This window comes from Megalops cyprinoides, chromosome 7, assembly GCF_013368585.1.
Source record: "Megalops cyprinoides isolate fMegCyp1 chromosome 7, fMegCyp1.pri, whole genome shotgun sequence".
NCBI classification, from domain to species: Eukaryota; Metazoa; Chordata; class Actinopteri; order Elopiformes; family Megalopidae; genus Megalops; species Megalops cyprinoides.
In genome coordinates this window covers 3,853,254-3,877,665 of record NC_050589.1, presented here as the reverse complement: position 1 = coordinate 3,877,665, position 24,412 = coordinate 3,853,254, and the positions used below count along the sequence as shown (strand labels likewise).

General features: G+C 43.7%; 1 protein-coding gene across 3 annotated transcripts in view; it reads right to left on the bottom strand.

Moving 5' to 3' along the window:
• LOC118780348 (probable G-protein coupled receptor 153) overlaps positions 1-24,412 on the bottom strand; it is a 45,458-nt gene continuing 21,046 nt past the window's right edge. Inside the window, exons 2-7 of one of the 3 annotated variants that reach the window (XM_036532792.1) lie at positions 23,190-23,770; positions 17,878-18,307; positions 9,201-9,390; positions 6,922-6,951; positions 3,983-4,002; positions 1-3,509 (exon numbers count right to left, since the gene is read on the bottom strand). In XM_036532792.1, the coding sequence (XP_036388685.1) occupies positions 2,718-3,509; positions 3,983-4,002; positions 6,922-6,951; positions 9,201-9,390; positions 17,878-18,307; positions 23,190-23,542 (1,815 nt within the window). In that variant the 5' untranslated portion in view covers positions 23,543-23,770 and the 3' untranslated portion in view covers positions 1-2,717. Of the gene's footprint in view, positions 3,510-3,982; positions 4,003-6,123; positions 6,309-6,921; positions 6,952-9,200; positions 9,391-17,877; positions 18,308-23,189; positions 23,771-24,412 lie in introns of all 3 variants that reach the window. The other 2 variants (XM_036532791.1, XM_036532793.1) reach the window with 2 other exon arrangements.

The following is a 24,412-nucleotide window of genomic DNA, read 5'->3' as shown; positions in this document are numbered from 1 at the left end:
TTAAAACTACTGTATAAACAAAAGAAAAAGAAAGAAACCATAACTTTCAGTTTGCGTCGCCTACTGCGAAAGGGGATATTTTAAAAGTCTGTTAAGCGGCAAAAGATATAACTTCATATTATATATGTGTTTATTTAAATGATCCTTCGATCCTTTTTGTCAATGCTTTTGATCCCATTTGAAAGCATTATTTGAAAAAGATGCAGATCGAGAAAAAAAAAAAAAAACGAAAAACATAACTAGGTTTGCTAGGGCGCGCACGTATGCACGTCCATGTACATGATAATGTTACCAATTAAGTAATCCCGCTTTAAACCCGGGGTTTTCAAGAGCAGCAACGGCGACCATTTGAGCTTTGTCTCTCTGTATAACGTTTTTTTTTAATTATTGTTTTTTGTTAAATGTACTGGCAAAATGTTTAATTACACATCGTGCCAGTTTGAAAACTGCTAAATAACACTCCTTCCAGTGACAAATTAGAACAAGAAAGCTATGATATTGAGCTACATCGTTTAGCTCATCGCTGTTCGGCCGAGAGGCAAGAGCGAATGAGGTGAAGCTTTACCAGGCAAAACCACATAAGGCTATCGATAGGGTACTTCAGTCATGTTTCAAGCGGTGGGTGCTACTTCTTTGACCAGTCGTAATTTATTGGTTAGCCCAGCCACAAGAAACCTTTTAAAGTACATTCATTTGATGAAGCATTTTTAGTGATAACGTACAGATCATCTTCCCATTCCCAACCGTCTATGCAAAAACGCTGGGCAGCAATTAAATTTAGAAACGATAGACTGTCTAAATATTTTAATTAAGGATTGAGAGAGGGTTAAAGAAGGCAACGTGTATGCATTATTCACGATGCGTGGCCAAGAAAGCACTTATCTGACCTTAAAATATGGCGGAAGTCCTAAAAGATGGATTAAGCGGATGTTTATGGAGTAAAAAGGTTTTAGAATTTCAAGTGAAGAAAGTTACAAGAGGAGACTGTTTTGAATACCATAACAAAGAGGAATGTCCAAGATTCAGAAATCTGCCCACCTTTTCAAGTGGCATCCAGCCTTGACACCCACAGACTACCAGGATGCCACCGACGAGCAAGGTGAAACTGCCACATCATCAAGCACCATTATTCAAGTTTAGCAACCTGGGGCCATTCCACCTGTCTGAGATGCTCATCATCCTTAGCTTTGACTGAAAATATAAGCAAGTGTGCCTTTTTTCCCATTTCTTACAAACATTACATGTTTATCCATAGCCGGAATTGAAGGATAATAATACAAATAATGTGTGTATGAAATGAAAAAAAAACACACTTGTTTAAATTCAGTGCTCAATGTTAGGGACAAAGTGCATGGCTGATTAACTGAACAGGTGTATCAGTGCGTGTGCACGTGTGTGTGTGTGTGTGTGTGTGTGTGTGTAAGCATTTGACATAACACGCAGGAAACATCCTGTTGAGATTTCACAGCTGTCTTTTCAACCAAACCGTTTTATGAGAAAATCAGGCAAGATTTCAATGAAACCATCAGACAAAAATAAACATGTGTGTGCCTACCATACACCCCAGGTAAAGTAATCTGTCACTCATATGTTCAGGTTGGCACGTGCTAAACTGGATTTTAAGACAATGTTCCAAATCTGGTCAATCACTCAGTTTCTTTATGGGCCTCGACTAAACTGCTGGTCTTTCAGGTACAGCATATAAAAGAATATCACAAAGTTAACATAGGGTGGCACACCAGTCTTGTAAGACCTTGGTATTTTGTCATTGGTCCACACTTTAGTATCCTAAAGGTTGGTCCTTTAGTATCACAGTATATCAGATTGATATATAAGGAATGTAAGGAAATAATGCAGTAGTATATGGCAGATGCAATACCTATTGACCAGATGATTAACCAATCAATAATTCAGCATGTTTCCTTCTTCCTGTTAATTTCTACGTAGTGGCTGTGTAAACGTGCAAGTAGGCACTCCCACAGAAAAGTGTTTAAAATTGCACACAGCTGTTTTCTCCAACAAATCTCTGATATTTTACACGATATCTTAAACTTGAGAGTGACTGTTAAGATTTGAGGAGAGGCATTAGGTAGAAGTCTCACACATACAGCCACAAAATTAAGACAAAGAAAATGGCTAAAGCCGGAATATGTTTTTGAGTTGCTATGTGCAGTAAATTCATAAATTAGCTGTGCTCGTTACCTTGTGCATGACTTTATTTGTAAGAAAATAACACACAGCACTGCCATCAAGAAAAAAAAACACGCAAAACAATAACGCTAAACAGTGGAATGTGTTTGTGTGGTAAAAGAAAATGTTATGTTGGTGTTGTACAGTAGCTCTGAAATCACTCTTTATGTACAGTAAAGTGTTCCCAACACCATACAGTCCATTCCCAACATCGCTTCATCGTGTCTGCCTGTTTTCGAATACGAGGGCCTACATGAAGTGCGCAAAAAAAGCCTCTAGGGTAATGATATCAGTGTCAGTCCCAGCTGAATGGGAAATACTGTGACAGTGATACAGGTCTGTAAGTGTTTCTACTCAATACCCACCCTCTCCCCAGATATAAATTTTCTCCAGATTGATATCTTGATTCTGTATTACAAAAAATAATCAACATTCCACACTTGGAAAGAAACCTCAATAATAATAATAATAATAATAATAACAATATTAATAATAATAATAATAATCATAGGTCCTCCAAGTCCTCTCTAGGTGGTGGATCCTATGGAATCTGAGTGAAAGGTGATATATCCAGAGGATGCTGAAGGTGAGCTTAAAAAACTATTTGTGCTTCCTTTGCTCTCTAGTTTAGTCAGATTCTTCTGGTCTCCCCAGCTGCTATTGCCCCCGAGGCCTGTCCTCAGTCTCTGGGAGGAATGCTCGCCAGTCCGGTGGGCTTGCCCGGGGGGGGCCAGTTCGGATAAGCGCTTTGCCTGTCGCGGGCTCTGCCGGCAGCCCTTGCTGGAGCCGCAGGCACCGGAGCTCTCCCCCGCGTCTCTGCCCGAGTTCTCGGGCGGCTCCGCCAGCCCCAGGCCCTTCCCGCCGTGCTCGCTGAACCGGCGCAGCACCTGCGGCTCGCGCTCGAAGTCGGTCAGCGGGAAGTGCGGGTAGAGGATGATGTGCTGCTCGTAGACGTCGGGGATGAGGGAGATCGCCGAGGCGCGCCGCGGGCTCTTCATGGGGCTGGGCACCGGCGTCTCGTCGATGAAGTTGATCACCTCGTCCCGGCTGAAGCACTTAAAGTCCTCCTCGTACCGCTCCCCCCGCGGGAGCTGCTTGAGGGAATGAACGCTGTCCTCCGACTTCCTCCTCTTGCGGTAGGGGCCGCTCTCCTCGTGGTAGGAGACCAGACTGCTTCTCCGCCTCTCGTGGCGAGGAGAGCTGTAGTGCGGGATCCCAATGATGTCCTCCGTGGAGCCCCAGCGATGGAGGTACGAAGGGATCTGACCTGTGGTCCACATGTCGGTTTCGTCGTGGGAGTATCTTCTTGTAGGGGGCACCTGGCGCAACACATAGACAGGAAAACACTGTTATCGTCTAAGCACGTGCCATTACAAACACAATACTCAATGAGGAAATCTTAAGTAATCTGATAGCTTGGTTTCTGAGCAGTGTTTGAGCTTTTTTACTGTTCTGGCTGCATGTGTACAGGGTCTCAAAACAGACAAAGGGGAATATTTCCTCAAATATCAATTAGACCAATGGCTGTAACTGCTTCATTTGTGTCACTTTTTAATCATGTTTAAAATGTTATGCTGCATTTTCTCTTAAGAGGCCGAGTCTGATTTAATAATCCCAAATGTCGTCTGGGATGAGTCTTTGTGACACCGGTGAGATTATAGCTATACAAATCTTATGAAATGGTTCCTCCTTTTAGTTTTAGACAAAGTCGAGCATCTTAAGTCTTAACAACAAACACGCTGGATGTTCAACGGTAGTAATCATTACACATATACTATAAATTGATACTCACATTCCACATTGTTCTGAGGACTATTCAAGAGAGACATAACGTCAGCTTTTGGAATTAAAATGCCACGGAGGTGTCCAAAAACACACATCACAAGGCTGGCGCGAGAGCGCGCCTGCGCTGATGTTACTTAAAAGAGCAAACGCCCGCAGCAGAGGATACAGTAGCCTTATGTGTGAAATGTGACCAGCAGAGGGCAGCAAAGCACTGATATGACAGATGATGGGGACGGGGGGTAAAATGGAAGCTTCCTCCACAATGCACAGTGGGAAGAAAAAATAGGCTAATTCAGTATTAACCCAATTTAGAATTGCACAAGCTCTCACAGATTACTAGCTGCACTAAACAAATAACAGTCAACGATATTTCATTAAAAACAATAATATATGTGATAGTGTTTTTTGGAATACATACACACACAATTGCCTCTAAACAGAATTCGGACACCTAATTATTTTCATTATTTTCATATCAGCTTGAAATATGTGTAATTTTTTCTCATATTTATTACTTTATTGCTTTAAGTTCAACTGGATTTATGATTCAGCATTTATGATCATAATCATAAATACTGAATTATTACAATGTAAAAAGACCTATGTTATTTTAGTTCCTCCCAATTCCATAAACAGATATGGAAAAAACTTAGAATTCATAAAATACTTTCATACACATTTGTACTGTATGAAAGGATGGATGAACTGATGTTGTGAAATGATGGCTACTGTATACATCTCTGTATCAGTGACTGTGGGTAATAATGATGTTTTTATTATTCCAAACTTCAGTTATTTCATACCAAACTGCTCACGTCTAAAGGACAAAGATAGAGCTTCAGAAATCAGAGACAATGACTGACCACTTCAGCCATTCTGAGAAGGTAAGTACTAAAACTGCACTTCCTCCACAGAAGTTGCATATGATATACTGCCAGCATATATGTCAAATGCAGGCAGACAGACTAAAATCATACAGTAATATAGCTCTCACAAGCCATTTATCTCTGCGCACAAGTGTTTCGTTGCAAAAAGCCAGAGCCATGACATTTCTTTTAGGGCCTACATGATGCTTAAGTGACAATGCTTGCTTTGTGGGCTTGTGCAATCAACTGCAGAATTGGGTGTTACTTTTGCCATAAAATGGTGCAGGGGTGGTGAATGTCTGAAGGAAGGGGGGGGAGAGGGGTGCATAGCCAGTGTATTGTCAGGCTGGGTGAGGTTCATTGGGGGGGGGGTTGATGTCTCCAAATCCAGCCTTCAAGAGCCACGCATCGTCTGCATCCATAAACCATCTGAAGTTGGTAAAAGCTCAAATCGAGCTCGTTTTTAAGTCTGGGTGGTTGAAAACTTCCACCTCTAGTGCAGCTGAGTTGTCCCAATGGTTGGGCTGCTGTCTGATCTGCTTTCAGACTTCACTGCATGCAGATGGTGTGACACAGAGGCGGTTGCAAGGTGGAGGTGCAATCACGAGCACTTGAAGACTGTATATTGAGGGACATACTTTGGGGTTGAAAAATTGAAGAGGAGCATTTCACACCTCTACTACTGACTGGCTGGTGGCAATATGACGTGGGCTTGAGGAGGTCAATTCAGCCTCAGATATGAGGCTTTTAAATAGTGTAAGGCTACTTTAATATGAGAATCTTTGGAACATCAAATAGATGATTTTGAGATTTTCTATCAGTGAATTCCAGTGCCTATTTTTGGCATCTAATGTTGACTTTATCTTTCAGCACCATTTGTTCTTTTTGCTCTTGCATGTTATACTTTTCTGCTGTGGAATAAGCAGAACAAAATGGCAAATTCAGCATGTCCTCTTTGATATGAATCATGCACAGTAATACTTCATAGCAAGACCTCAAAACGCATACCTAAAATGGAAGTACAAACTATTTTTGGTCATATTTGCCAAATATTAGTCAGCCAGAAAATGTCTTGGACTCACTTCCTCCAACATCATATTTGGATATACTCAAGTTCCAGGGAGTGATATTTTTCATAATGTAAAATGATTCCAGCAGATCACCAAATAATTAATAGATTGTTTGACAAAGATCAATGCCACTTTTCATGCACATTGTTGGCTATAAATGAAGAAATTTAGTATCAATTTATGATAAAAAAAAAAGATCAATGGAAATATACCTGCAAATACTGCATTTTATCTTCCTGTAGTTCCCTCAATGGATAACCTTGGGGGACCCCCCTTTCTAAGGTTGAGAATTCGTACTTGGCAATACGGTCTACCGTCATGATATCAGCTGCGGAGCTATAGTCATATGGTCTGTCATATATTAAGTCCGGATGAATTCCGCCATCCTGGCTGTTTTCTGCAAATGCAGAAAGCATATATATCAGGATTAAAAAAAAACGTGCTCAAATACACAGACAGACAGACAGACAGACGTATAGATAAAAAGAAACAATCCACGTTTTCTTTTTTTCTTTTTTGGTCCGCTTTTCAAATTTTGAACTATGGCTATGCTCAGAATAACTGCAAAAAATAATCCCTTTAAAAACAAGTGTAGTCTATTTTTTTTTTTATAAACTGACTGAAAATCATGACTTTAGAGGTCTACTGAAGAGCAATTATTCCTGACTCCATCTAAATTTTGAGGAAGAGCAACCCGATCCAGAGTCAGCATTATGGACCATTTGGGTTGGAAAAATTCACCTGAGCTAACAACACATACAACAAGAAACAAGAAAAAATGAATAATTTAGCGCCATCATTTTACATAGAATTTGTCAGGTAAATATATGAAAACTACAATTACATTTTAGGGATCAAATTTTTTCCAAGCAATTGAAGTATAGTGTAAAATGCTGATCTTGAGGCAAATGTGGGCCGTTTGTTAGATGAAGGATGAAATTAGCTATTGCACAGGCAGCTTAGCATGCGAAACAGTAGCTTTGTAAACAAGAAATAACCCTTATACATACAACTGAGCTGTGTTATACAAGGCAACCCCTCTGAAAAGAAGTAGAGAACTGGTAACATTCAAGGCAAGCAGAACTAATAAAGTAATCTCTTACAAAACAGTCATCAATCCTTCAAAATATTAAAAAAAAATAAATAAATAAACAGTTTGTGGGTGGGAGGTAGAGGGGAGGGATAATAGGTCAAGTTGATTTTAAAGGACAACTGTAATCCATTTAAACAACAAGAGCACTTCATCTTTCTGTACTGTGGTCTATGGACCTTGCATGTTCAGTGGATGTTTTAGGTTTATGTCAAATTCACATTTTCATGTTATTATGACTCATTAATATTGGCATGAAAACACAGTGTGCTGAACATTAAATGGTCTACATGACCGCATAGGTACATCCAAAGCAGATTATTGCAGAGGTGGGATTGGTCAGATTACTAAATAACCAAATTTAAGGAAGCCTTTTGAAAGTGCCTTCATACTTGTGAAATTAAAGAGATGCATACACTACATTGGAAATACCCCCTCTACCGCACCCTTGGAAGTTGACCATGTTTGGAGCAATGTTAAAAGTGGAATTCAATCATCCATCTTTGTGCAAGTTAATGCAATAACTGTAATCATTCCTTTAATTGAGGTCAGACTGAAAGTCCATTATTTCAGTGTCATGCTTGTAACGGCCATAACACTCTGCCAGATGAAGCTGAGAGTGGGTAATGATTTAGCTGGGTTAGGTTTAAACCCCAGACAGATGTTTTAAAAACAAGAAAAGCAGCTGCAGTACCACTCATCACTGACAATCTTATGTACAGTCTCCTTATATGATGCAAAAGCAAGCTATACCCATGTTCTGCAGAAGGACATGACAGCCTTACTCTAGCAAGAGATACCACTGGTCATAGAGACAATCCTAAAAGCTGGGTTTGGGTTTGAAGTACATCCTAGGGTCTTTTTACAGTTAAGTATTTTTAGTTTGAATTTGTCAGTAACACTTTTTCACCACCCAAGTAATAATCACGAGAGATATGCACCCAACAGTATCGATGTGTAAAGCACTACTTTTGAAAGAGAACGTAAAGGAAATGGAAGTTCTTTGAATGTCCACATCTTTGAATGAGACTGTTTTAGCCTTATTCATTATTTCCAATCCATTTTTTATGGATCACAGCATTGTTCCCAGCAGATACAGTTCGGTTCACTCAAGGCAAATGTTCTTTCCCAGTTCTAATAAAAACCATTTGCTCTAAACAGTTGCTCTAAACCAGATAGCTCAACACACCAGTGTGGATGTTAATGTTTGCTATTATGCAGTAAGTGCGACGATATTCCTTCATTGTGGGTAATTTCTTTTTTAGCTTCTTTTGGGCTCCACAAACTTAGATTATACAGTAATCTGACCAGCCCTACTTTTATAAAAACCAATGATGAACAGAATAAAGCTGTTCCTGGCTAAAATGCAGGAAAAACTTGCAGAGGTTCTAATAACCCTTATCAAAACACAAGCGATTGAATCAACGGACACAGAGCACACATGCACACAACAGTTGTTATTGATGAACATTTAAATAAAAGTAAATTATGTGAGAAAGAAAGGGAAGAAGCAAAAGCAATAGGCCTAGACTCAATCTAACCACCTTGTGAACTATCCTAATTTTTGAATAATGAAATTGTGCAAGGATTGCATTTTTGTCCACATTAAAGCATTTTTTTTTACTTTGGCCACCACATAAATGAATTAAAATAGTAAGCAAGTAGCAAGAATACAACACTCTTAATTTCACTATTAAGATTTAAGGAAATCCAATGTTAGACTGAATCTTGGCCAAAGGTTTCAGCAGAAAAAAAATTTGTATGCCAAAATCATTCAAACATGTCTGATAACATTAATTTTGCATAGTTTAAGCAAACTGTACTCCACTTAAGTTTAGAACACATAAGTGGGGAATTTGACATAACCACACGCACTGAGCAGGATAAATTACATTCAGAGAGCAAGTGACAAAACAAACCAAACCCCAATTCATTTTCATTTCTAAGAATTTCTTATATTGTATTAAAAAAAATCTTAATATGAATTTAAATGAAAACTCAGACTCCTGAGTTGGTCCAAATTGTGTAGCACTTGAAACGCAATTTTTTTTACTGACAGCCTGTGTTTTTACAAAGCTGTGCTTGTAAAATTATGAATCTGCACAGAGCCAGTCCCTCCCCCTCCCACAACCCCCCCCCCCCTCCCTCCACCATGCACATGCGCCCACCCCCCCCCCCCCCGACTTCTTGTACGTTTACCTTCGTCCACGTCGTCGTTGGACATGATGGCCACACACTTCTCCCACACCATCTTGACGTCGGCCCTGTAGCGGTCGCAGGCCCACAGGAACATTGGCAGCAGGATGGACTGGGCGATGGAGCACCACAGAACGCACAGCACCATCCAGCTGTAGGAGCGGTCGTACTTCAGACTGGCGAAACTCACCACCTGAGAGCACAACAGCAGAGCCGGCTACTTCCACAGCGCCGAGGCGGACCGGGTGTGCACCTCCTCCACTACCGCACGCCCCCCCCCCCTCTGCTTCACAGCAACCCGGGTGGCACTGTCACTGTGGGTAAGGGGCTAACTTACACCAGCAAATAGGTAGTAATACTACTACTACTAACAATAATAATAAATAAGAATAATAATAATAATAATAATTAGTAGTAGTAGTAATAGTAGTCGGACAGCAGCCTTTTTTAACCTGTATTTCTGTGTTTCCTACAAGGATGGGGAGGCGATTTTGTCTGTTGTTCCTAATTGCTTCAGTCAGGTCTCCATTTCAGTGCTATTTTTATGCTAACTGTGACCATCTAGAATTACAGTGTTAACGAGCCCTAAATGGCATACTGTGTGTTTTAGGGGAAAATATTCTCAAGCAAAGACAAGTGCCTCATGTATTGTGCCAGACATATTTCCCGAAGACCATTCAGTGTGCACACTTGTACACTACATCCTTGTGCAGTCTACCCTGCCATAATTTTTGCACAGGTAATCAAACAAAGGGGTTAAAGCTCACAGTCAAAATGCATGAAGCTGGAAAGCGCATTAAAAAGATGCAGTTAACCCTGTAGAAAGTGAATACCTCACTTGCTGTATACGTAACTGTGTTAATTCGTCTCAGTGAATAGAAGGCCATTGGCTGCTTAAATTCACGGAAGAGTCAAACATCTTCATTTGGTACACGAGCCTACCACCAGAGAACACACTGTGCTACTTGATGCGTGACCTAATGCACTGATCAATACAGCCGCTTTAAATCAATTCTGCAGGATCTTGTGCAAACAAAACCGGTACACAGTCTTTCTCCATAAAGGGTACTTATTAATGGCGGGGCCCCGCATGATTTAATTTCTCATGCATTTAAATGGCTTATTACACAAGAGCAAGGATGCAGTGAGGCACCTGAGGGGTGAATGAATTATGATCATCTTTGGTAATATCGATGATCTCATTCATATCAGTGCTGCCCACATGTCAGTACAGTTGCAGAACATCTCTGGGGATGAACTGGACCCCTGACCAGTGAATTGTGGGTTTAAATCTTGTGTGTAGACATACACTTAGACCCTATTACTTTAAGGGAACTCTGACACTCTGAATTTCCACCCTGAAATAGGGCTGCATTGATTGGCCCCTCACAGCATAAAGACACAAAACACCAATCAGACCAGGTCTCTCAATCACCTGTTGTCTCAGTAACTGTATTCCACTTGAACACTCTGCTCTTGTAAGTCCTCCGTATTGCAGACTAAAACATCTATTCAACCTTGCCCGCAATGCGTATCTTTAGTCAGGCTTGCTAAAACCAGACCGTGTCTATGGTGGCGGAGAGGCTCTGTTTAAAAACCAGCACTGAATTGAATCCTCAGCCACAAGCACCCACCCCCGACAGACTGAGGTCGCAAGAGGAAGTTGCGCGCTGACTGATCGATACGGCGAATGGGGTAAATGGCAGTGACAGATACGTGACGAGAGGACAGCGCTGCCTGCCGGGGCAGAGGATGTCACCACGTCTCTCATCACTCAGCACCTGCTTGGACCAGCCACGGGCAGAGGTCTCACATTCCCTACCCGTTTTCCCCACAAAAAAAATTAAAAAAAATTCCTAACACCTTATACCATTCGAGGCAATTCCAATTTTGCCAGTTTCCAAGCCAAGTCCTCTCAAGACGTAACCCCTACACCTCTCTGACTTTTTGACAAAAAAAAAAAACGGCATGGCAGGATTTACGTCCATGTTTCAAATCTTTTCGCCTCTGGAGGGAAGCCCCTCCTCCTTTCCCCTGCCGGCGTTCACGGCAGCCCCCCCCCCCCCCCGGAAAGCGAACACGTGCAGTAGGGGAATGCGGTCACCATACAAGCCATTAAGGTTTTAACTGGATGTTTGTGAAATCGAAAACCGCCACTGGCATCAATCAATGGGGCCTGGCACAGTCTAAAGTCTTCCCTATTGATTTCACAGTCAGAGGAACGCTCTGGTGTACACACACACATACACACACACACACACACACACACAAAGTCTCCTTGTCTTTTTCTCTTTCTTCTCTCTCTGTTTCTCATTCGCAATGGGCTATTCCTCCTGGCTTGTGTTTTTGGATCTTGATAATTTAAGAGACTACAAATACAGACACTCTTCTTCTAAGTGGGCAGTCACCGCCTGCTTTGAGAGTCAAAAGAACTTCAGTTTTCTTTTTTCTTGGCACGGATGGACACACCTCTGTCACAGGGAAACAGAATGAGGTAATGGGTAACCATCGTGTCGGCTGTGCCACATGAGACTCGAAAAGCCTGCTCTCCCTCATTAAGCTCCTGCGTCTGGAGCGTTGCTGTGGAAACGGGAGAGTTGAAAGAGGAGTGTTAAGAATAAACCACAGTCTAAGCTCTCTGATTGGCTGATGGGAAGGGGGGGCTTCATTTCAGCTTATTTCAGCTCTAACCCCAAGGAGGTGTGCTATTGGACAGAACCAGAAGATCAGTCATCCCCCTGTGTTTGGAGACACTGTTTTTGAAATTAATTTCAAATCACATGCATTTTAACATCACAAAACATGACACCTAAATCTCTGCAATTACTTGTAATGGAGGCTTAAATTTGATGGCTAGCTTATGCAGCAGCCTCTGTTTGCCACAGTGTGAACCGATTTATTCTCATTGATCAGGAGTGTAAGCACTGCTTTATCAGCTTGCCCTCTGTAGGCTTCACAGTGCAAAGTCCCGCCGTGTAAACTGAAGCACACCTCGGAGACAGTGTTCCACCAAAGCCGGGAAAGGAGATGGCTTGTGGTTGGAGGCTGCTGAGTGGCTGCCATGTCCGGCTTTCTCTGGGGAATGTGACCATCTCTCAGAGGACTGTGGGTAAAGGGTGCCCACCCCATGAACTGGCAAAGGATGACTGAGGTGGGCAGTGTGGTGCCCCCGTAAAACTGGGCCAGCAAAGGTGTGACGCCAGCGCCAACAACCTCAATGCTTCTCCAAGGAACAGAACCCGAACCAGAACCTCCGGCCCCATTCCTGACCCCCTCCCACACGGAACAGCAGCTCTGGATTCCACCTGGAGACACACCTGTGGATCACCAGCTCCGCACTCATCCGCCCACCTCAATCAATGTCAGACTCAAAGGAAAAAAAAGCATATATACTGGGACGGCTGCAGAGGTGATGCCTGAATGTGGCAGACAGAGGGCGCTGTGCTGACATTCCCCTGAGCCCCTCTGCTGAAAGAGCCTTCAGCATAAACCACCATTTACGCTCTGAATCCCTGATCCCCACTCTCAGTCTCCACCTACTGTCAGGGGTACCTTTGTTCAGTGGCTATGCTGAGCTAGCAACGACACTGCTATTTATAATTTGCAATTTGCTGTACTGTACTAAATTAGCTGCCTTGCTTTAAGCTGCTGCGGGCTACTGAAAATCATTAAAAGCAGTGATACGTGACAGGGCTCTACTTCTGAATGGTCCCCCAATAAGAGCACTGAGACAGGTTGTGCTTACGGAAAGCAAGATAAAAGGAAGGTGGCATGTATACCTTACAAAGAGCTTATTGTGACTGCAGATGGACTGAAACCCAACTGGAACTAATTAAATGATCCAATTTTGGAATTTCTGCAGCTGTTAATGATTGTGAAATAGAAACACAGGGACTGGGATTAAGTCAAGACTCATCTGACCTTGCAAGCATGGAGCCTTTTTTTTTTTAACTCATCAAAAGACTCCAGCGTATTCATCAGAAAGGCCTGCCTTTAGCTCTCGGAGTCTAATTACAGTAATAAATGACAAGTGTGTCAAATTCTTGACTCAGTCCAGGCCTGGAAATGTTTGTTGAGACAATCCCCTTGCATCATGGGGTTAATTGCCTGTCTCTACAAGCAGAGGCACACAAACAGGAATTGTAAGCTCTTCTGCCGTGGAGAAATTCCCACACTACTAATTAACTCTGCATATACATATAAATGGGCACAAAAACCCAAAGAAATGACACATTGTGCAGTTAGACAGAGAGTGAGAGATCTCCCCTCCAGCGTCATGCCTGGTGGTGAGAGAAGTATGCATGCGTGTGTGTGTGTGTGTGTGTGTGTGTGTGTGTGTGTGTGTGTGTGAGTGTGTGTGTATGTTTGTGTATGTGTGTCTGTCTGTGTGTCTGTGTGTGTGAGTGTGTGTGTGCACGTATGCCCCTTATGGGGGTTTATACCAGCCACTGAAGCAGAGACACTCGCTGCAGACTCGGTGCGTGGAATTACACACGCAGTCACGAGCTGACCCACTTCCACTTCCCCCAAATGAGGTTAAATGCAAAGGTTCATTTAAATAATAAACCAGCGCAAGCATCTCGGCACTCTGCTGGGAACATTAGTCTCCTAATTAAGAACGATGGAGGTTCAGTTTTGCCTATTTTACCTGACCCGTCACCAAACATTCCGCAGTCCCCAGAGACGCTTCCCTGCACTGCCGACTTAAGTGGTCCTGTCATACCCACCCACTGCTACAGAGCTACACTAAGGCTACTGCTGATGTCAGAGAATCCTCCACCACTGCAAGGCTGCTAAAAGACAAACATCAGACAGAGCATTAATTTTTAAGTGCCCGCACCACAAGTCTGGCAGCATGTGAAAGCTCTTCTTTTCTCGCCGAGTGAACGGGATCGGCGAGTTGGGAAATAATCGGGAATAACCTAGTTTGCGACCGCCAGCTAGAGTCTGAACAGCCATGACGCGTGAAATACTACTGTTCCTTTATGTGTGAGAGAGAGAGAGCACGTGTGGGAGAGAATGTGAGAGAGAGAGGGAGAGAATGTGAGAGAGAGAGGGAGAGACTGTGAGTGAGAGTGGGAGAGGATGTGAGAGAGAGAGGGAGAGAATGTGAGCAAGAGTGGGAGAGAATGTGAGAGAGAGAGGGAGAGACTGTGAGTGACAGTGGGAGAGGATGTGAGAGAGAGTGGGAGAGAATGTGAGAGAGAGAGGGAGAGACTGTGAGTGAGAGTGGGAGAGGATGTGAGAGAGAGAGGGAGAGAATGTGAGCAAGAGTGGGAGAGAATGTGAGAGAGAGTGGGAGAGTGTGAGAGAGAGTGGGAGAGACTGTGAGTGAGAGTGGGAGAGGATGTGAGAGAGAGAGGGAGAGAATGTGAGCAAGAGTGGGAGAGACTGTGAGAGAGAGAGGGAGAGAATGTGAGAGAGAGAGGGAGAGGATGTGAGAGAGAGTGGGAGAGGATGTGAGAGAGTGGGAGAGACTGTGAGTGAGAGTGGGAGAGGATGTGAGAGAGAGTGGGAGAGTGTGAGAGAGAGTGGGAGAGTAGGAGAGAGAGTGGGAGAGACTGTGAGCGAGTGTCGGAGAGGATGTGAGTGACAGTGGGAGAGTGTGAGAGAGAGTGGGAGAGGATGTGAGAGAGTGGGAGAGACTGTGAGTGAGAGCGGAAGAGGATGTGAGAAAGAAAGAATCTGTGAGAGAACGTGTATAAGAATGTGACAGAATGTGAGAGTGTTAAGGTCCATCTGTTAGAGTGGTCACGTGACAGGGAGAAAGTCACGTAGTCAACAGCTGGGGTGAAGTGACACCATTGACAGTAATGGAGTGTTTTTTTTTTAAATGCAGACAACCAAAATATCCCCATCCCAAATGCTTGCTGGATGTGTGGAAGCAGAAATATGCAGCCACCATCAGACATCACAACAAATGCTCATGACTGCACAACATGTAACACTTCACTTTTGACAGTATATGAATCAGAATTATCATCTACTTGCTTAACAAATACCTTTATGCAGCACAACTTGCAAAGCTAACAATTTTACATGTTATCCATTAATAATGACTGATATTTCTGGAAGTAGTCCACTTTAGGTACCTCGTTCAAGGCTGCAGTGGTAGTGACCTCTTCTGGTTTAAAAAGCCTAACAAGCAAGCCACACTCTTATCAGTTCAGATCAAGACAAAGCAGTTCAGTTGCCCAAGTACACTCAAATGTGGTACTGCTCTTACAATTGAAAAAAAGGTATGTTTTTGTGGAATCAATGTCCAACTGACATCATCCCTTTTGATTTTAAGGGAAATGGTCAGAAACAATTGACAGTAGGGCACACAGATTACAGTAGAGAATTCTGTCCATCCATTCAGGAGATACAGGTAGTTACACCTGATACTCCACAGTGCATGTGAGGATGTTAAGATCAAAGACAAAGAACAATGGATACAAAAGAATCAGGATCGGATGGAGCTTAGGCCCCTGTCCAGCTTCTTCTTGGATGCTGACTTTGCTGGTCTATCTCATCTCATGTCTAGTGGTTTCACTCTACAGTAAGTTCAAAACTGTGAGTCTATCCTCATCAGGCAAGCACTGAACAAGATGCAAAACTGGAAAATGACCATGAGATACATAAATAATGAAACGACAGAGAAACAACAGAGATAACACACTCTGAACCAGATAAGGCTGTATAAACTGTTTAAAGCTTTCATATCACCATGCCATGTGCTCCAAGCTGGATGATAGGGGCATCTGTAGAAAGGGGGGGGGGGGGGGGCAATACTCATTTTGGGTTTAGGACAAAAAGCATGAAATATGTAGCGTTAACTAGCTGATTCGAATATATATGCCTCCAGGTTCATATAAAAGAGGTAGCACATCTGTCTCTTCAGAAGGGTCCTCTGCTGCTAAATATTTAATGGAAGACAAATCCGATACAGTTTATTGGTGGCACCAGTGAGTTTTTCCTGAGCGCAGACACGGTGATGGAGCATGAACAGGGCCGCAGATTGAAAGTTAATCGAAAGCACTAACTGCTGTGAGTTTGAAGGGCATCCCCTGGCTGTTACTTGAGGCCACAACTGTAATTGAATACGCCTTAGACAGGGGAAAACAATAACCTTATTTCAAGTGCATATGAATATATATATATATATATATGTGATAACAGTACACACGGAATTTTAGCTAATGGTTTGGGCAACATCCCCCTATTGCAGTGTGCACTGTATAATCATCTCAGTTGTTCTATGTATCAATAATTCATTAATAGTATTTGAAAGACATTTGATGACAATGCTCAGATTTCTCCTTTCTGTAATCTTCCTCTTTCTCTTCTTACATCCTTTTTTGCCAAAACACTAAAATTAAGAGGACAGCCTAGATACCCAAATGATACTGAAATTACTTTAGAACAAAAATCTTCAATAAATAAATAAAAACTCAAGATCAGAGGTATCAATAAAGCTACTTTTGCAATGAGCAGAGATCCACTTTTTTGTTACACTGACAGCAACATGTGGTAAATATTATTGCCATTTGGAGACTTAGAATCTCTTTAGCACCAGAGACAGTTATTTACAAAGAACGGCTTCTCCACAAAGAGCGGAGCCAACACACAGCTGCACCAAATTTCCTCTGTCAGTAGTACAAGATATCTGACACCGTATACTTTACATTCTGTCCCTCCCATTGATAAATCCTTAATCAATCTTCTAAACACTGGAAGTCCTTAACCCCTCAACAACTTAAACGATGACCAAATCTCCTTAGCTGAACCAGGAAGGAAGGCAGAATGCATAATCTCTATAGTGATTAACCATATTTGGTTGCACTTTTGTCTGTTCTTGCAGTGGAATCTTATCTTTCTAAAACATCGGCTCACTGCTTTGTTTCTAAAGGTTAAAATTGTAGACTCTGCTGGATACCAATCTTGCATTAAAACGCTTCTAAAATAATGATATCAATATTTTAAAAATCACGGATATTATCTTCTTAAAAAGCAGAGATGCTGGGGAATATTTCAACACCCTGAGTTGGGTACTTGAGTGATACGTTTTCGTGTGCAAACAGATCCAAAAGTAATAGTTTCATATGTTATTTACTGTTCAACATACTGTTCAACATACTGTTGAAGTCAGAGAAGTACACACAAAAATTACTCAGAATCTCAGATCTGAAAACATGCCATTGATACCTTGTGTGGTTTTTACATCCTTTCACTATAAATAGTAAATCCGTTATTGACTAATCCCATTGATTTCCGGAAATGCATTTATGTACTTCGAACACAGGAAATGATCACATTCCTTACTAGTTAACTAGTGTCATTTGAGAGGGCAATCAATAACGGGTCACAGGTCGAGGCTGTTTTATCATCAGTCATTTCACATCATTGAAATAAGTTTAAACCTAACACAGACAAACTTGTGAAAGACAGAATCCTCAGTCTTCCCATAACTGTGGGTGTGCGTAATGTTGATGGCTCCTTTTTTTGACACAGATTCAGACAGCTGAATCCTGTGCAGGCCCTCATGTTCTACACTTATTCTGAAAAAAGCGTAAGTATATACAAAATGAATATATCTGTAGCAAAACATCCACACTCGCAGACTTTTTTCGTTGTTCAAAATGTGTCACACAGCGACCCGAAGAAGCAGTGCATGTCTAAGGCTGTAGAGGGGACTTACCAAAATGGGAAATCCGGTGAGGAAGTCGTAGATGAACACGATGCCGCTGATCAGGTAGGTGATCTGCAGCGAGGTCTTGATGGGCTCGGAGCCGTCGATGGAGGAGCGCCGCTTGCCCTGGGCGTCCTCCACCACGATGGTGGGCACGTTGAACTTGTTCTTGTCCACGTTGTGCCCCGTCTGGATGGAGAAGGTCTGGAAGAGGGCGATGCCGATGCAGATGACCCCCATCACCACGCTGCCGCTGATCAGCAGCAGGAAGCAGACGCCGAAGCCCAGGCCGATCTCCGTGACAATGAAGCGGCAGTCGTTGGTGTAGAAGCGCTCGGAGGTGTCGTGCCAGCCCACCGCCGGCAGCGTGGACAGGATGAAGGACACCATCCAGATGCCCATAACCGTGTGCACAGCCTGCTTCTTAGTGTTGCTCAGCCTGCGGAGAAGGAGTGACGGTTCAGGGTGAAAGGGGCCTGGCGACAACAGGAAACATACCTGCAAACCGTCGGCCCTTTGATACCAGGAGGGCACTGCGATGAAACAGCCCCGCAAGCAGTGGTGCGTGATGTAGCAGCGGTTTGCCTTTGAACCCCGTGCACCCTACAGCAGAAAACCGCTTGAGGCAAAACGGAACACAAATATCAACTCAAGCAGGGGATAAGAAAAAATTGATTGATGGTGAACGTTTTAAGACAGACTAAAAGTGGATGTGTGTGATGTCGGAGCGATTTCCGATAAACATTTCTTGCTGTGATTGTTCAGGTTTGTAGTTTTAATTAAATGTTTATGGCTGCTGTTATTATTTATTTATTTATTTTTTTGCTGTCATGGAAGAATTTATGACGGAGACACCACATTTCGAACATTGTGTACTATATGATAAGAGAACAGAGGCGATGCTCGAGTAACCAATTTTCCCTTCATTTGGTCCGTCTCCCTGACTCTCGGCCAGAGTGAATGTTCCTTTTTTCTTCACACCTCGAACCACTCAGAAGGATAGTCAGCGCCACCCAATTTACCGAATGTGTTTCTGTCCTCTGGCATTGTTACGAGGAGCGTATTCTATTAGCGGCACACGTCTAGGGTGATAATAGAAGGTAGGTGTGTTTTCCTCTTTAGAGATCTCGAGGGCATACAAAGGGGTTTCTTTTTAAATTCCAAAGCTGTCTCATATCTGAAGGCATACTAAACAAGCCCAGCGTTTAAACTGCCACTGCAGGAAGAGGGGGTTTTTAAACCAGCCTGCCTTTGAAGAGCACTCTGTCACACCTCGGCTTTCATTTGCCCACGTTCCCGTTTTACCTTTAATAGGGAGTCACGTCCGATAACACGGGTTTCCTCTGTAGCAATTAACATGAAATACTGCTCGGGGCAAAGGGCCAGCTCGCGATGTGCTGTTCGCACAGAGCAACTGGAATGTTGGTCAAAAACAACGGTCAGCGCTCTACTGACTTTTCCTCAGCAGTGAGGATTAGATGGCAGGTAGTCATTTGGTGTATTTTTGCGAATGTCGTCAATGATCTGTCTGGCAGACAGGTTGAGAGGGAAACCCAGGGGAACATCCGGCCCGCTCTCACTTGAAAGGTCAGCCAAGCAAAGCAAGCTTTCCTTTTTTCTGCATAGCCCCCCTCCCCCTTAAACCTCTAAACAGCAAGGGCCAGAGATACATTCTACCCATTTGGTTTACATGAAGAACACTAAAAAGCAAAGTTTTCTGTATCACAGTTTTCGATAACTGCAGTTATCGCAGTGTCAGATAATTTATCCACATCCACGCCCGGTGTTCTATAATGCCATGGTGATAGCACAGAGCAGTTCATCTCTTGTTCATCTAACACCAATCTATGCTAGGCCTCTGCTTGGTCAGGCACAACTTTCACTAGCCCTTCCTGAATTGCCTGGAGTGTGAGGGAGATTTACGTCATCAAACTGCATGAATCCATTATCTGAAGGAAAAAAAAACAAGTGAAATTCTCAGCACTGATGAGAACAGATGTCGAAGCATTTGTTTCCAGGACAAGGGCTGAATTCATAATTCAAGTCTTAATATGCTCCCATGGTGACAATAGACACGTTCCTTCAGCGAGGAAAGGAGGCTGGTTTGATATGAAAGTTTAATATCTGGTATCAAAATGTTGGATAGGAACAGACACGTGACATTGGGTTTAATGCAGCTGATGTGGAGAGGGCTGGGGGAGGGGCAGAAGCAAAACAAGCTGAACGATGCTGAAATAAACAGCCCGGGCCTGGGTGTCTCGACCCCTGCTAAATTGAAGCGTGTTGGGTGATTTGCGACGGGGTTTGAATTCTCTCTCTCTCTCTCACTCTCTCTCTCTCTCATTCTGTCTGTCTGTCTCGCTCTCTCTCTCCTCTTCTCTCTCTCCCTCTCCGTCTGTCTCTCTGTCTCTCTCTCTCTCTCTCCCTCTGTCTGTCTCTCTCTCCCTCTCTCTCTCACTGCAGAGCAAACAGTGAGCCGTGTGCTTTTTTCTGCCGCTTGTCAGTCAAACAATGTCAGACGTGTTGAGCAGCACCCTCTCCTGTTCATTGATTTCCTCGTCTCTGCCATTTCGGTGGCTTCCTCTCCCGCACCACCTCTGTCCTTTGCCTCAGAGAGAACACAGCCCCACCCCCCACCCCCTCTTCCTCCCTGCCCAAATCTATGATTCTGGGACCACAGTGAGGGATGTCGCTGCCGCACTGGGCTACACTCCATCCTCAAAGCAGAAACAGCCCTAAACTGACACACACACAATGGGCTCTCAAACATTACATTATGTTGTTTATTTGTCTGGCAAATACACTGATCCAGGGTGACTAACATGGCTTACATTTTCACGTTTTCATTTATGCAGCTGGGTGCTCACTGACGCTATTCGGGTTAGATACCTTGCTCCAAGATAAAACAGCAGAGCCCCATCTGGGAATCAAGCATCTTACCAGCTCCTTACCAAATACATCACACTGCCCCCCAGACACATAGATGTGCTTTATAAAATATATGGTTGCACAATCTACCCGTGTTTGTTTTGTAAGGTTTTCCTCACAAAAAAACAGTCCCTTTTGTCTGTCTTTATACTGACCTGGCAGTCAAGAAAATTATGTTTTTATTATTACAATAAATATAATTATTATAATTTCCCACTGTATGGTGTCTCAACATATTGCATGACGTGCCATCACCCGCTGAGCTATTCTTTCAAATTATGTTGAGTATGCCTGCGTTGAATCTGCTGTTCTGTGCTCTGGAAATTCATTCGTCTGTAAATTATTTCTTCTGGCTTTGCGAAGAGAGCTAGGAGCGGATCCACGCACATACAAACAATAACAGCGGCAGCGAGTGACAGTTTTCTGTGACACGGCGGTAAACATTCAAACAGAGTGCAGTTCGATCCGGCTTTGAAGGCTCATGACACGGGGATCAGATGGATCTGAGATGTGAAGCCGCACACCTAGAATGCATTCAACTCCTGCTCAAAAGTGCTAATAATAGATAAAATGGATCCCCCAACCCCACCCCCAAATTGACTGTACTCGGTTTATGTCAACGGAGTGTAAGTAAGGGGGTGTAATTTCTACTCGCTGTAATTAGCAGATGGGACTGCCTGAATGACTGTTCACATGCTCTGCTAAATCGCCTTGCATTACCTAGATATCACACAAACAGATGTGGCCTGAGAGGAGAAAATACACATCAGCTGCACAAGCGGCTCTCTTTAGATCACACACGTTAGCTCAGAGACGTCAATGACACCACGTCAATGAAATAAAAGATACTGCTTTCAACGGTCAGTGTCCTGGTGTGGGTGACAATTGAAAACCTGCTAATTTGGAGCACCCAGAATGCTTTGAAAAAGTCTGACAGAAGAAAAGTAAAACTGACGGGACACAGTGAAAAAAGAAATCTCCCATAGCAGTTCAATGCCAACAAATGTGTGCTTCTGGATGCATCAAACTAAATATTCTCATCTGCATCAGAACAATAGCAGTGATGCGAAAGGACAAACCATCAACAATATAACTGGATGAGAACTACAACACATTTACCTACAGTGCGGATGTTCAGCCTGAGGTCACAGAAGTGTTACAAGTGCACTTCAATCCACTCACTTCATTGACATGAGTAAGATTCTTATAAACGTTTGACATCATGAGTGAATCAGAGTGGTTCAAACACTGTGAAGGCTCAGTGACTGGACTGGTTGTTGCTAAACAGCCTTGGCAACAAGTCATACTGGCCAATGTGGCACACGCATTAAGACATGTAGATACAGAAGAGGTGGAAAACACAACATCATACACCATTGCACTTTTTAATAAAGCTTGCCGGGAGCGGCAAAAGCTGGGCGCTATACAGGTCTCAGTGATATTAGTGTGGCAGCCAAGCTAATTGAGCTGCTTTGTTCGGATGAGCTGAATACGTTCACTTCACAGACTTAATTTACAATTTTAACAAAACCAAACGGACTGGATTATAAATAGTTGTGTTACTATAGTTACAGAGCCATAGAGAGACCCACATTAGCGCAGTGCTTTTATCCCATTTATTGACCGGCGTTACTTCCCCGTGGCTTGAAAGAGCTGAGCTGAATGGACGTGTTTCCGAGATTTTTCCGCTGTATTTTGTGGAAAAAAAAAGAATACTGCTGTTAAAAAAAAACATCAGAACTGTAACGCACATGCCCCATCTGAAGTCTATAGAGATAAACATCAGACTAAGGGACAGTCACTGGCTGCTCTACTGAGGACTTCGACAAGAAGCAAAACTACAATTTTGTTTAATCCTCAGTATCTACTGTCTTCGCTGCTCGCAGGAACTCACACAGCATTGCAGGCATCTTTGCTGTATCTGACCGGAGCGGTGAACTGGACACTACACTGCCCAAACGGGGCAGGTGGCAGGAACCTGGCCACCTTCCCAGTTTCCTCAGTTTCTGACGGGGACGGCAGGGAAAGCACAAATAGACGGTGCAGCTTTCAAGCTTTGAGGTGTGCATGTGAGAAAAAGAACTGTCGTGACGGCTTGAAAAAAAATGACACTAAAAATGACAAGGATCCGAAAGGAAAAGCACTGTAACACAAGCTCCGAAAGGTTTTACCAATTATCTGCCTGACGTTCGGCTACAATACATACAGAAGATCCCAGTAACTATTTCTGAAAATGTAATACCACAGACAGACACCTCTGAGGTTTCTCTTCCTGCCACTGTGGGCAGGCCAAGGGGACACAGGGGAGGGTGAGCACTAGACAGGGAATAACAGCCAAAGATCAACACCACACAGCCACCAACACAGCAGTGACACGACGCTCTAACCCTTACCTGTAGTTGACCGGCCAGCGCACCATCCACATGCGGTGGTAGGAGAGGGAGGTGACGGAGAAGCAGGTGACCAGGGTGAGGGTGTAGAAGGTGGAGACGAAGACCTTGCAGAGCCCCTCGTTCCACTCGTAGCTGGAGTGCTGGCGGCGCAGCTGGATGACGGAGTACATGGTGATGGGGATGCCCATGTTAAGGATGTGGGTGCCGGCCAGGGTGCAGATGAGGAACTCGAGGGGCTTCCATTTCTTCTGCTTGGCGCTCACGCTCAGAATGCCCCAGGTGTTGGCCAGGATGGACACACCAGAGCACACCAGCCAGGCCAGCGCGTTGTTATTGATGACCTCATCCTTCATGTTGGAGCGTGGAGGCGCCGGCGGACGGGAGGATGGCAAGAGGTGCGGGTGGAGCGGCGGGCAGGTGGTGGCGCCGGGCGGGGATCAGCATCCTACTGAAGCAGGTGGTCCTTCTCCAGAGGCCGGGCGGGGTGGGCGGAGGGCATGGCTACCGGAGGAGAGCCGAGGGGCCCGGGATGGGGACAGAGAGGGCCCGGGTCTCTGAGCCAAGCCAGCACCTCTGGGGTCCTGCAAAGCCAGATCGGAGAGAGACAGAGAGGCACAGGGCAGGCCGATCAGACAGACGTAAAGGTATTACCGTAATATGAAGACAAGTGTCCTGGGAGCTGAGGTTTGTAGCCCGAGGCCAGCATTAACATTCCCAGACTTACATCAAAGCAGCAGGGATATTATGGGTCATTTTTGAAAACATTTCCAAACAAATAATTTCAAGGAAAAAAAAAAAAACAGATGGAAGATAAAACGGAAAAATACGAAAACTCTGTGTGAATTATTCATAACACCATATATTGGCATGGCATAAAGAGTCACATTTTAATGGAATCTATCAAAAGCAAAGCTCCTTTTGAAAATGAATAAATCAGTACAAATAAAACAATATCCTCACATTGGTATGTCAGGTCAAAGAGACAATATTGCCTGCGTTGAAAATTCATGGAAACCAGAGGCGAAGGCTGGAGCCATCTACATGCAATCCACAGGCAATCTGCAAGCAGCTCCTGTCAGAACTCCCACAGTGTCAGTACTAGGCACTCCAAGCCCAGTGTGCTCACTTAAATTGCCTTTTCGGGTGAGATGAGCTGTGCAAAGCAGCAGTAGGCTTTGTGTGTTTTCATATTCTTCAGACGTTCGGAGGCCAGGGTGCCATTG